Source organism: Meles meles, chromosome 9 (genome assembly GCF_922984935.1).
Source record: "Meles meles chromosome 9, mMelMel3.1 paternal haplotype, whole genome shotgun sequence".
In the NCBI taxonomy this organism is placed as follows: Eukaryota; Metazoa; Chordata; class Mammalia; order Carnivora; family Mustelidae; genus Meles; species Meles meles.
In genome coordinates, this window is record NC_060074.1 from 112240692 (window position 1) to 112255647 (window position 14956).

Here is a 14956-nt window from a genome sequence, read left to right on the forward strand (position 1 = left end):
TTCAAATGTCAAAAATCTGAATGTTAACCCCACAATTACAAACAAATGCATTCATTCATTTATAAATGAGTATAGTAAGAAAACCAGCCTATTCTAGCTTTTTTTTATACATGAATGCGCACAGGCTCATGTAACTTGGTTGGCATTTTCCTGTGTGTTTTACTATTTTGTTCACTTAAGAGGGAAGATATGCATAGGATGGGAGAAGAGATCACACACTCACACAAATACAAAATACCAGCCAAACCACACAAATCCTGACAACATCCCTTTAAGTGAAATGAAAAATGACATCCAACTTTTGCTTACTTGGTCCATACTCTCTGGAATGAACTCTCCTTCACTGTTGATACTGGTGAATGACCCATTCCGGGCAACCTGGTGTAATTCATCTGGAATGTATCCTGGGGGTGGGGAGCTTCTATCTCTACTAGTGGGACCTCAAAGGAAAAAAATTATACAATTTTATAATTATCAACTGGGAACTAATTTTTGTTTCAATTAAATATGCACACAAGATTTCTGGACTGCAGTACCAATAATTTTAGCCACTAAAATTCAGTTTTTATTAAAACTTATCCAAACATTTCTATAAATCTGCAAATGTATTTATACCTTTTTAAATTTCCACCCTACTATAATATTAACCTCACTGTAATATTTATTTATACTTATTAGGTGGTATATTCCTCTAACTGCTGACAACTGCAATATGGGGCTGATATTATAATAAAGATTTTTAGATGCCACTGCTTCTTAACTTCCAAGGGTCATTTGTACCTAGATATATGTTACGCTTTAATGGGATTTATGGAAGGCATCATAATGTAGTAGAAAAAATGTGGGCTTCAGACCTGTTTAAAACTCAGTTCTAGTTGTTTACCAACTGTTTGTCTTTGGTAAAGTCGCCCAATCTCCATCAACCCATTTCCTCAGCTGTCAACACAAAACTAAATCCCTCCTCTCTTAGAGAACAAACTGGTGGTTGCCAAAGGGAAGGTGGGTGTGGGGGATAGGTGAAACAGGTGAGGGGAATTAAGAGAACACTCATCTTGATGAGCACTGAGAAATGTACAGAACTGTTGAATCACTAAATTGTACACCTGAAACTAACGTAACACTGTATGTTAATCACAGTTTAATTTAAAAAATAGATTAAAAAATACATAAAGCCAGCACTTAGGTTAAACAAACAAAAAAGACTAAATCCCTCCTTTGCAAGGGTATTATGCTGGTAAAATCACTCATACTGAACATATGCTCTGCACATTTGGCTCCAGAATGCTCTTCCTATTCCCTTTCCTTAATCTTTAGAAACCTAAAGTGTATACACAACTAACGAATCACTGAACACTACATCAAAAACTAATGATGTATTGTATGTTGGCTAGCTGAACAGAATAAAAAAAAAAACTAAAAAAAAAAAAACAAAACAAAACACAGAAACCTCAAGTGAGATTACTCTTAAATTCCTTGGGCCCTGTTAGAGTGTTTTCAAATTGGAATTCTGGCTTTCATTCTGGGGTACTTTAAAATTGAGTTTTATTTGAGTCATATTCCTGGCATTTAAATTTCTTCACAGTTCAGAAAATGAAAAGCTCTAATGTAGTTCATCTAACAAATCACATCATTTCTTATGAGACAATAATCCACTTTATTTTTACCTGATTTTAGAGAAATAACACTATGTTTATTAACACAACTCTCCCCTTTTCTCTGAATATTTTGAAATTATACTAAAGACACAGGAAAGCTGTATGAGCATTTAAGTTTTGGTCAGATTTAAAGCAAAAAGGCTTTGCCTTATAAAAAGGGGTCACTGTAAGTATATGTCAGCATTTGTTTAGTGAGGAGATAGGGAGAAAGAGAACAAAATGATTACCAAGGAATGTGCACAGAAAACATAACTTTCTACTTGATTCTGAAATAATTAGGAACTCAACTCTGAGCCAGAGGTTTACTTAGGCCTTGTAACACCTATGATCACACTGCCCCTAGTATTTTTATTCCTTCCATATACCCTTGGTTATAAAAGAAGATCAATATACTCATTACTAAAAGGAGATGGGGAAGAAAAGCTGTGAAGAAAGTTTCTTCATCTCCTTACTTGATAAACCATCTTTCTTTTCATTTATTTATTTTATTTTTACCCAAGTCTAGTTGATACACAATGTTCAAACAGCTTTAAGGTATACAATATAATGACCTGACAATTCTAATGCTCACCACTGTTTAAGTGTAGTTGGCATCTATCACCATACGTTATTACAATAGTATTGACTATATTTCCTACATTGTGCTTTTCACCTCTGTGACTTATTTTATAACTGGAAGTTTGGGCCTCTTAATCCCCTTCACCTATTTTGCCCAACTCCCCATTCCCCTAACAAATGCTCATTTGTTCTTTGTGCCTAACAGTCTGGTTTTTTGCTTGTTAGTTCATTTGTTTTGTTTTTTAGATTCAACATATAAGTGAAATCAAATGGTATCTGTGTTTCTCTGACTTATTTCACTTAGCATAATACCCTCTAGGTCCATCTGTGTTGCTACAAATGGGATGGTCTCATTTCTTTATGACCCAGTAATATAGCACTGTATATATATACACACACCACATCTTTAACTATTCATTTATCAATGGACACTTAGGTTGTATACATATCTTGGCTTATATATAATGCTACAATAAATACAGGGATGCATATATCTTTTCAAATTAGCTTTTCTTCGAATTTCGTCGCATTTCATTTTCTTTACCAAAAGACACAAGAAAAGATGCTCAACATCACTCATCATCAGGGAAATGCAAATCAAGCCACAATGAGATAGCACCTCACACCTATCAGAAAGGAACAGAAGATGAATAACAGATTTTGGGGGGGTCCCACACACCAATTTAATCTTTTCTTTTGTTATTAACCATCCTCTTCTGTTACTAGTCCTGGATTCCCAACCATATCTCCTCTGCCCCCTCTTCGGCTTTCTCCCTCTATCTGTTTCACCTCCTCTTCTACTTTTCCCTTTCACATCCGTCCCTCACATTTGTTTTCATGCTGTCTTTAATGATCATATTCACTGCCCTATCTGTTAAAAAACATTTACACCAGTGGTTTTTGAGCAATGTAATACTTTTAACATAAAAAATGCAGATAATTAACGTTTTATACTAACTGAAGAAGATCCACAGAACTAGGGAGTTTAGAGCTCCTCTGCCTTGCCCGTACCTCTCTACTAGACCTCCTTCAAAACTGTCAATACAGAGAATCCATTGTTTCTTTGTATATTACAAGCTTAATTTTAACGATCTATTATTAATGATGAATACTGAATACTAATAAAGCAATAATCTGGAAACTCTCAGCAATTCATTCTGATAGGACTGCAATGACTAAAACTTAGAGAAAGGCTTATGAACTTGGTCCATCCATTAATTTCAGTATATTAGATTTACTTCTTTTAATTTCTTCCCTCCAGTTTGTTTGTATAATTAAAACCTCTTTGAAGTTTTACTTGGATTTTTAAATATTAAAATACCCTAAGTACATAAAGAAAACAAATATTTAAGTTGGAGACTGCTAATCTTCTAACACTTGATACAACTTTTCAAGGAACATCAGAAACTAGAACACAGTTGAGAAAAATTACAGAGTACAGAGGAAGGCTGCTATTTACCATGGTTATGTTTAGGTGTTACCTACATTAAAGGATGGAGAAGAAACTGAGAAACTGCCCATTTTATGGTTCAGACACTAGTATTCTTACCTATTATAGAAAGTCGCTTTTTCCTCTCTGCTCCAAATACTGTGTTATCTAAGTCTTCTAGTGATGGCAATGGTTCTAAATTAGTAGCCTACAAAGGAAAAAGGATGATTAATGCTATTCTTCCCCTTTGGGGCTTCAAACAGAATCCTTTCCCCTACCAAATACAACCCAGATATTCTGTATTATTTATAGGTCTTACCAAATCTATTCTCTGAAATTTTAATTCCAGCATAATTCTTCCTAAATTTTTAGTATTTCTATTAGTTCCAGATGTACAGTATATTATACTTATTTATAATTCTGGCTACATAGTTTTGAGGAGCAAGGATAAGCTATAGCAATTCAGTATTTAAGTTTACATTTCATTATACTTAAAAAGAATCAATGATTATAGAATGTAGCTATGTTTCATATACTGACTTACACTGGCATTAATGCTATAATCCTTACTGAAAGAAGTATTAATTCATACCTGTGCACTTCCGTTTATTACAAGTAATATCTTGAGGCTCTTCATATGAATACTACGATCCAGCAGTTCCACAGCTTTGTCTAAGTCATCTTGGGTAGTTAATGGAATTACCAACTAAACAAAAAGGAACATGATGTATCATGCAACCATCCCACCAGGTCAAGTCCTTTCAGGAGCATCTCTATTACCATGGAATTACAAATTTCAAAATACCCTGGCTCTGTGAATTGTTAGTGTAATAAAATTCTGAATGAATAAATGTATTTAGATTTCACTCTTCCCATCCTAAATCCCACTAAAATCATAGACTGAATAAGGACAAAAAAATTTTTTTTGCTTTATTAATTAAATTCTTCTAGAAAACACATTTAAAGATTAATTTTTTAAGATATTCCCATAAGTCTGCAAAACATAAGGTATAGTATCTTTATTCCAAAACAGCATTAAAGAACACACAGGAAAAACTATATAAAATAAAAGAACTGTCTTTCATCTGCACTGATTTAAACTCACATTTTTCCCTATAGCAACTATGAATTTGCATTCTCAACTACAATGCTAATCAACATCACAAATACAATGAACATCTATAGCGGATGCCGTGGAGGGGGCCACTAGCAATGTATCTGCAATCTACAGTCCACTTGGGGCTCTTATCTCTGACCCTGGTGACTTGACCATTAAACTTTAAACAGATAAGCTAAATGGGTCAGCCATTCAAAGTAAACCCTAAATATGGGTACGTGCTTTCACTAGTTCTCTCATGGGTCAGATGTTATAAAGGACAAAAACAGAGGTGCCTAGGTGGCTCAGTGGGTTAAGCACCAGACTCCTGATTTCAGCTCAGGTAATGATCTCAGGGTCCTGGGATCAAGTCCCATGTGAGGTTCCACACTCAGCAGGGAATCTGCTTGAGGATTCTCTTTCCCTCTCCCCCTCTTACCCACCCCCTGATCACATGCATGCATATTCACTCTAAAATAAATAAATCTTTAAATCTTTAAAATAAATCTTTAAAATAAATAAAGGACAAAGCGCCTGAGAAGTCTATGAAAAAACATGCTTATACAACTTAAGAATTAAAACTTAAAAAAAAAATGTAAACTTAGTTGCCAAAAACAACTATCAATAATCTTCAACTGCATATTCCATCTCACTGAAGGATGGACAGAATGAAAACGAACATATGGGGGCGCCTGGGTGGCTCAGTGGGTTAGGCCTCTGCCTTCGGCTCAGGTAATGATCTCAGGGTCCTGGGATAGAGTCCCGCATCGGGCTCTCTGCTCTGCAGGGAGTCTGCTTCCCTTCTCTCTGCCTACTTGTGATCTCTCTCTGTCAGATAAATAAATAAAAAATCTTTAAAAAAAAAAAAAAAAAAAAGAAAGAAAACGAACATATGCCATACCTGCTGCCCAGCTCTATTTAAGTACAGTATAGAAGCCTTTCACAAATGTAAAAGCCTAGTTAGTTTGGGTCCTTAACAGGAATTTATACTGTTATAAATATATAAGGAATATATATAATTCCTTTAGGACAAGGACACTAATAAGTGATACAGAACATGGCAAAGAGCAAACACTTGGTGCATACTGTTTAATGGATGTCATAAGGTAAAAGCTTGTAACCAAACCTATTAGCTGACACGGTATGCACTGTCTCCTGATTTCTTTATGGAAAATAGCCCTTGTTTTAATAAAGGCTGCCAAACACAAATAATGTGAATTCTGGACTAATGTGAATTCTATCATACAATCCACTTAAATTTACTTAATGTGTATGTGAAATTATATTCCCAATTTCCTTTTGTAGCTACTTTAGTGATTTTGTACTATTCCAATTTACCCACTAACCAGGCCTTTTTATCCTCTTTGAGAATTTTTCTCAAATAGAAAATAATAGAAATAATTAAAAAATATAATAATATATAATTAATAATAATAGAAAAAGAATATTAACTGTCTGGTATCACAGAGTAAACACAAAAGGAAAAAGAATATCTTTTCATTTTCCTATCAATTATGAACCATAATAATATACCCTATTCCCATCTTTAGTATTCTTTTTAATTATATTTTAAGCACTAGAAAACATTTTAAAGCAATGAAGATTTTTTTCCAGTTTTTCATTTGAGGGGAAAACCCGAGTATTTACTTTAACTACATATTTGTTAATAATTGGATTGTTTACTTCTCCAAGATACTATTACTTTCGGGGTTAAAGACACTAGTTGAAATCACAGTAACAAACGATTCTGTTCTTCTTCAGTTCGTTAATGTTGTATCTGGGCAACCTGGAGTAGCATGTGGACTGGTAGCTAGGACCACCACCTATGGTTCTGATGTGATCCCTCAGATGTTCTAAGGTCACTTATTATCAATTTTACAATGAGGAGTCAGAGTTAAGATCAAGTCCCAGCTTGTCTAAATTATATTAAGTAAGTCACACATTTTCCCGCTTAGTGAATTCATTCCAGCCTCATTCTTAAAATCTATTTCCCTCTACCTTAACATTGATATATTGTCCGTTAATATAAATCCTTTCTGGAAACTAAAAATTGAATCTCAAAAGCCACTAAATAGAACCCAAATTTGAAAGAAGTGACTTGTTTATGTGATTTTACATAGAGAAACATGGTAATAGTCCATAAAGAGGTATCCTTCAACTCTAACCATCTAGAATGGGAATGATTTTAGAAAAATCCACTTACCTTGCCCGAACACCCGAACACCACACACACACTCACACTCACTCTCTTTCTCTCTCGCTCTCCCTCGACACTATTAAATAAAGAGAAGCCCAACTAACAAATCCAACAAATCCCAGCTTACATTTTCACACTGTTTCAATTCTGGCAAGCTACAAGTTTACAGAATAATGGTTCTTCTAGAACACAGGGATTTATGCTATAGTAGAAAAAAACAACTACAGAACTGGGATAACAAGCAGTATAAATGAGTTTTTTGCTTGTTCACAGGTCCACAAAACTAAGACTTTTTAAGTCCCTCAGCGTTGAAGGACATGCATGGAGTTTGTCATGGTTAACTCACAGAAGTCAGTCTCACAAAATCTCTTAATCGTGAGAAATTTTAAACAACATAATCTTACCCTAATGTCTCTTCTAATACATTTCTGCCAAGAGGCCACCCATACAGAATGGCAGAACCACTGACCAGAAATCCTTCAGAAAGCACAAGAAAAAGAAACTGAAAATGGAGAAATTTTCCAATTTTTAGAAAATAGAAGAAGGTTCCTCAAACTACAGATTAGTTAGCTTGATATCAATCCTCAAGAAAATTCAAGAAAAAATTATTTGAAACAAACTGGGAGAAAAAAAAAAAAAAGAAACAGCAATTCTAGGAGCTAGAACAGATACAATATGAACAAATTATGTCAAACTAATCTCATTTTTCTTGATAAACCTACTAGACTGGTAGATCAATACCAACATTGTAGTCTTAATATATCTTGACATTTTAGAGTTTCCCATGATATAATTTTAGACCAAACAAAAAGATATAACCTGGTTCCCCTAAAATCATACCATGAAATAAATCAAATTCGAACCTGTTTATACAGGAAAAGATTCTAGGAAACACTGATAGGGGAATGGGGAAGTCAGGGAAGGAAGCCCATATAGGGTGTGTTATCCAGCAAGTTACCACTGTGGTTAAGTGGAACCCATCCATCCTCACCTCCCACCCCATTCTTGAGTCTCATTCTCCCATCACCTCCCCAACACCCCCACATGTACTTCTGTGTAGACCCTACAGCTATACCTCTGAATAGCCTTCAGTCTCCAGGCCTGGCAGTTGGAAATAAGGCCAGAACAATAGAAATAGCAAAGTGCCAACATAGGGCCAGGCAACAACAGGTGTTCATGGCTAAGTGAAAACACAAAAACTATTTGAAAATTGAAATTTTAAGGTATTACTATAGTATGATACTCATCACTTTGTTCAAGCATATTGTTTGTTTGAATACAGATTTTTACTTTGTCAAAATATTTTCTGCTTTCATCTGTAAGTGGTTTCTTTAGAAAACTAATTAGCATACTTTTGCTTTAAATAATAATTCATTTGAAAAGCTAATATTAGCGGCACCTGGGTGGCTCAGTGGGTTAAAGCCTCTGCCTTCAGCTCAGGTCATGATCCCAGAGTCCTGGGATCGAGCCCCGCACCCGGCTCTCTGCTCGGCAGGGCGCCTGCTTCCTCCTCTCACTCTCTGCCTACCTCTCCACCTACTTGAGATCTCTGTCAAATAAATAAATAAAAATCTTGAAAAAAAAAAAAAGCTAATATTAGAAAATATTTTATTTGCACAATTCTTGAACATTTGCAAAGCACTTTCACATGTTTTCTCAAGTTAATTTTTACTAAGCTCTCTAACATTATTCCATTCCCATTGGCACTTTTTCTATTCCTAAAACACAGCAGTCCTTTCCATCTTAGGATCTCTGTAGGCAATTTTCTCAGCTGCTCTTTCTACCAGGAATGTTCTTCTCCTCAAACTATTTGCAAGTTTGGCATTTCATACCTCAAGTCTCAGTAATTAAATATTACCACCTCAGTTCTTAGTACTATATAAACAGAACACCTACTTGCCTTGCCTTTATTCTTTTTCACGTTCACAGTATTTTATGCATGTCCTTCAAAGAACCTCATATATTTGAATAACTCATTATTTATCTGCTTCTACCACAAGTCTATAAACTCCATGAAGGGCTGCAATTCATAAATCACAGTATTATGCCTTCCAAATTCAACAAGTATTTTCTGAGGAAAACAATTAACCAATCAACCAAACTGGGTCCCTGAAAATTTTAAGATTCAAGATCTTCAGATCTCATAGGATCTGAAAGAAACCTCAGAGATTACCTAATCCAATCTGAGTTTTACAGAAAGTACAAAAGCAGATTTTCCAGAACACAGAGCTCCTCAATGCCAGAGCAAGCCCTTAAGATCACATGTACTGACTCACAAACATCAACATAATGATCTAATCATGTCCTAACACAAAAATAATCCTTTTAAAGTTTTAACTAAACCGACTACTAAAGCTCTATTGTCTGTATAGCCAAGTGTAGAGTATGAGAAAAAAAGACAGTTCACCAAAAAGTATACACAGTGATATTAAAACATAGATAAGTAGCAATTTTTTTTTAAAGATTTTAATTATTTATTGAGAGAGAGAGAAACTTGGGGAGGAGCAGAGAGAGAGTGAGAGAATCTCTAGCAGACTCCCCACCAAACAGGGAGCCAGACTTGGGGCTTGATCTCACAATCCTGAAATCACAACCTGAGCCAAAATCAAGAGTTGGACTGAGCCACCCAGATGCCCCAACAGCAAACTTCTAAATAATACATTTGTTTCCTGCTTCAATATATTCTCATTCAATTATTTGCACAGTAGCATCTTTAAATGCCTTACACAATGTAAAAAAAAAAAATTCTATTAGTTAAAATTTACAAATTTACTTATAATATTTTATTTCTCTAACATACCATAACCTTATCAGTCCCCCCAAAAAATTCCTAAAACAGTCTCTTAGGGCACCTGGGTGGCTCAGTGGGTTAAAGCCTCTGCCTTCAGCTTGGGTCATGATCCCAGGGTCCCAGGATGGAGCCCCGAATCGGGCTCTCTGCCTGGCGGGGAGCCTGCTTCCTCCTCTCTCTCTTCTCTCTGCCTGCCTCTCTGCCTACTTGTGATCTCTATCTGTCAAATAAATAAATAAATAATATTAAAAAAAAAAGTCTCTTAAATGAACATACTACTTTCCAAAATAAGAGCAACTGAAAATTAAACTGTACAAGTTTACCTCATTATTGGTATAATGGAGATCCATAGACTGTCCAAAGGCAATTTTAGCCTTAGATCTCAGATCTTCCAGTTTAACTGGTCTGGGGAATTGAAGGATTCTATACAGACAGAATTTTAAGATAATTAGTTTTCTTAGGCATAGTTAACTAACATATTTAAAACAATTATCTCTTTGGTAGAGAAATACAAAATGAAGTCTGAAACTGCTTTATGAATATTGAAAAGCAATTGTAAAATGTTCACTGAAGAACGTGATTAAAATTAAACTTAACTATGTGACTTCTATATAATGGAATGCAATGAAATGGTTAAAAAGAATGAAGTTTTTCCTTAGGGATTTAAATTTTGATTTCTGTATCCTTATCAACTCAACATTTCTGATCACCTATATATCATGTAAGTATATCCCCCAAATAAGTATTTAAAAATTAAAAAATTTTAATTCTAATATTTCCTTCCTATGTAGTAAAGGACTGGCCTGTACAGCCCATGGGGGGCATGCAGCTAAGCTTGGAGATTTCTACACTCTGTAAGGGGGGAGGCCCATGTCTGTTTTAGTCTTTATTCCTTCACGGTCCAGTACTTACAATACTTAATAAATAGTGCTCAGTAAATGGAAAAGAACTGAGGAAATATCCATAAAAGAACAACAAATAGGGGAAAAGTAGATTGTACAACAGGATGGAATATCTGGTATAACCCATTTTTGTTAGACATCTCTGTGTAAAGCATGTTTACATCTTCAGATTACAGGACTTACGAGCCTTTTTAAAGTCCTTAAAATGGATAGCTCTTTCATTAAATGAATTTAATGAGACACTAATAACAGAAATGAAACCCCATCTTCTTTAACTCCCAGTAGACCTTGTTAGCAATTTTGTTGTCAATTACCACCACCGCCCCACCACCACTACACTAAGACAGAGATACCCAGTAGAAGGCTAGGCTTATACCTTTGCTGATTAATTCATAGCCACCATTCCAATTCATCTTTCTCAATGTTACTAATTAAATACATATCATATGATTGAGATCTCTCAAACAAAATTATGAATGTTAACTCCATGTACGTAAATTCTATATAATATCTGAAGGGATTATACAATTACAATGAGGAGAAATATATTTAACTTCCCCCGAGTAAAAATAAAAGGAATGGTAATATTTAAAGGCTGCATTATGCAATGACCTTTTTTATTTCTTAAAATAAAAACATTAATCATTTCTAATGTTTAACCTAAATTCTGACAGATTCTATTTTAAGTGCATGTTATACATTACCAAGGACTATTACACTCTCAATTTGTAAGCCATGAACCTCCACTAAAGTCCAGAAAAAAACCACTAATGGGTTTAATTATGACTCATTTGATTAAATCAATAAATAAGATGTAATGTTTCTTTCCTTACCTTTTTTCCCCTCTATGTTCAAATTTGACTCGAACATCATTCTGTAATGAAACGATAAATCATTTCAGAGACCAGATAATATTTCTAAAATTTCTAGGTCATTTTTGTTCTTAGTCACCCCTTTCCCGCCCCCCGCCTTGGTCACTCATTTAAAACAGAGGAGGGGGAAAGGATATTTCATTTTCAGCGTGAACTCCAATTAACTGAAGGTGTCCACAAAAAGAGCCGATCTAAGAATTGTGCTGTTGAATCTGGGCTGAAAGCAAAGAACACCACAATCTCTTAGTGTTAGCACCAAGGGTATGAGACACTTGCTAGTCTGTTAAAGGGAAATATAGAACACTTTTTGTGTTGAACATCCCAAACAAATTTTATTTATAAAAATCAAAATAATGCTCATTTATAAATACAATACATTATTTTAAAATAAAAACAATTTGCTTATCTTAAATGCTTCAAGAATGGATGAAATATCACCATTAGAAAGCAATTACCACATTAAATGAAACTCTAGCATACCCATTTGGAAAAAAATGTATGACAAACAACAAAATGTTTGACTTAAAAGTATAAAAGAGAAGACACTTTAACAAACCCTCTCTAAGACCAGGATATTCAAGACAAATAACTCATTTAACAACAATATGTATTTATTAAAATATTAAAACAAATACCTGCTTTTTTGGTGATGAAGCTTTTGTTTTTCTGGTTTCCTGTAAAGATAATGCTGGTCGACTAGCTTTATGAAGAACAGCCAAATCTTGCATGATTGAGTTCAAAGCTTGCTGATCATCTGAGTATTTTCAAAATAATATATACACAGAATTGTAATTTCAATATTTATTTATTATAGATACCAAACACAAAATTGATCATGAAATTTAGTGCAAAATGCATTAATTTAACACAAAAATGCATCTAGGACATTTTCAATGCCTACACTGATATTTTGGTGAAATAAAATTTTAACTATTTAAAAACTGAAGACAAATAACATTAAACCTGCCCTAGACTCAAGCACTAGCATCACACTAGGTGTGACATTTACAGGCAAGATAAAGCCATTCTGATTCTTCTAACAATGTAACATCCTAGTATAGTGTCAAAAACAGTCCCATCATAACAAATTACTTTCTATGACTCCTAAATAAACATCAGTAGAACACCTAAAGTTTTAATTAAAGCAAGTTGGGTCGGGGGAAAATAAAAGACTTTCATCATTATTTGGCATTTATGTTCAAAGTACAAATTCCTTTTAGAGTTTTTCATCAGTACTTCAAGGGAGAAACAAAAAGCTTTATCTGTGAATAATGACCTAATGATATTTGGAAGTGTTTTCCTGAATTTCCTCACCATGAAGTTCAACAAGACTACAAACATTTAACAGACTATTTAATGATCTCAGCCATTAACAACTTAAATGGTAATAATGTAAGAAAAATGCATTCCTTAGAAAAAATGTGGTGAATCCTTAAGTGGTGAACCCCTAAAACTGAGTAAAAGGATCATGAACCATGAACTTTTAATTTCTTCCAAATATATCAATTTCTTTCTAAGACTATAAGCATGAATCTCCTAGTAATAACAATTAAATGCACTTGGAAAAGTTCATGCCTGGCTTAAATCTCTTATCACATTTATATATACTAATTGCCTAGTTTAAAAAAATGAGTACATTTTTTCTATTATAGATGTAAAAAAGTAAAGAGGACCATTTGAATAAAAGTAATTTCTTAGTGAGATGACACCAAATGAAGGACAATTAAAAGTCAGGTTTCTTCATCTAGTATTCTCTATGGACATCAGAATCTAAGTAAGTCCCAATCTATTTTAGCAGTTTATTTTGAATGTCCCTACTAGGATATCCTGCATGACATGGTCATTCCAAATCTGTAAGTTAACTCAAAAAGTGTTTTAATCAAAAATCTATTATGTAAGTAAATATAAAACATTATACAAGTTCTACATCATAAAACTTCTTTATAAAAATGTTCTTCGTGCACACAGAGAAAAATTTTTCTTCCCCATTTTATCCCTTAATTACAGACAAAAGTTGCTTTTAGTTTGAACTCACCCATCATGGCAACCAGCTCAACAATGTGAAAATTAGGGAAATGGTTCTTCCATCAGCATTCTTTACTTCCTGAGGAGGAAAAAAGATGAACACATTAGTAATGAAAAGAAATAGAAGAGGCAGCCACACACAAAGAAATCAGAATAAGGTGCGACTGGGTGGCTCAGTGGGTCAAAGCCTCTGCCTTCAGCTCCAGTCATGATCCCAGGGTCCTAGGATCGAGCCCCACATCGGGCTCTCTGCTTGGCAAGGAGCCTGCTTCCCTTCCCTTCTCTCTGCCTGCCTCTCTGCCTACTTGTGATCTCTGTCAAATAAATAAATAAAAATCTTTTTAAAAAAAAAAGACAATAAATAACACTAATGAGAAAAATACAATATTAAACTTTATATACTTTACTGGGGAAAGGTGCTTTTTTGTTTGTTTGTTTTCAGCATAAGTGTTCGTTGTTTTTGCACCACACCCAGTGCTCCATGCAGTACGTGCCCTCCTTATTACCCACCACCTGGTTCCTCAACCTCCGCCCCCGCCCACCCCCCCACCCCACCCCACCCCCCCCCCCCCCCGGCCCCTTCAAAACCCTCTGGTTGTTTTTCAGAGTCCATAGTCTCTCATGGTTCATCTCCCCTTCCAGTTTCCCTCAACTCCCTCTCCTCTCCATCTCCCCATGTCCTCCATGTTATTTGTTATGCTCCACAAATAAGTGAGACCATATGATACTTGACTCTCTCTGCTTGACTTATTTCACTCAGCATAATCTCTTCCAGTCCCGTCCATGTTGCTACAAAGGTTGGGTATTCATCCTTTCTGATGGAGGCATAATACTCCATTGTGTATATGGACCACATCTTCCTTATCCATTCATCCGTTGAAGGGCATCTTGGTTCTTTCCACAGTTTGGCGACTGTGGCCATTGCTGCAATAAACATTGGGGTACAGATGGCCCTTCTTTTCACTACATCTGTATCTTTAGGGTAAATACCCAGCAGTGCAATTGCAGGGTCATAGGGAAGCTCTATTCTTAATTTCTTGAGGAATCTCCACACTGTTCTCCAAAGTGGCTGCACTAACTTGCATTCCCACCAACAGTGTAAAAGGGTTCCCCTTTCCCACATCCTCTCCAACACACGTTGTTTCCTGTCTTGCTAATATTGGCCATTCTAACTGGTGTCAGGTGGTATCTCAATGTTGTTTTAATTTGAATCTCCCTGATGGCTAGTGATGAACATTTTTTCATGTGTCTGATAGCCATTTGTATGTCTTCATTGGAGAAGTGTCTGTTCATATCTTCTGCCCATTTTTTTATATGATTATCTGTTTTGTGTGTGTTGAGTTTGAGGAGTTCTTTATAGATCCTGGATATAAAGTGCTTTATTTTTGCAAGATAATTAATGAGAATGAACTAAGGATCATTATCATAGTC

The 14956-nt window shown here is 35.0% G+C and overlaps 1 protein-coding gene across 4 annotated transcripts in view; it reads right to left on the minus strand.

Moving 5' to 3' along the window:
• The window catches only part of MAP3K2 (mitogen-activated protein kinase kinase kinase 2), a 105463-nt gene that overhangs the window by 25853 nt on the left and 64654 nt on the right, over window positions 1–14956 (minus strand). For all 4 annotated transcript variants that reach the window (XM_046018579.1, XM_046018575.1, XM_046018576.1 and 1 more), the window contains exons 2-8: window positions 13536–13604; window positions 12136–12254; window positions 11462–11502; window positions 10050–10149; window positions 4235–4348; window positions 3763–3850; window positions 310–440 (exon numbers count right to left, since the gene is read on the minus strand). In XM_046018579.1, the coding sequence (XP_045874535.1) occupies window positions 310–440; window positions 3763–3850; window positions 4235–4348; window positions 10050–10149; window positions 11462–11502; window positions 12136–12254; window positions 13536–13542 (600 nt within the window). In that variant the 5' untranslated portion in view covers window positions 13543–13604. The remainder of the gene's footprint in view (window positions 1–309; window positions 441–3762; window positions 3851–4234; window positions 4349–10049; window positions 10150–11461; window positions 11503–12135; window positions 12255–13535; window positions 13605–14956) is intronic.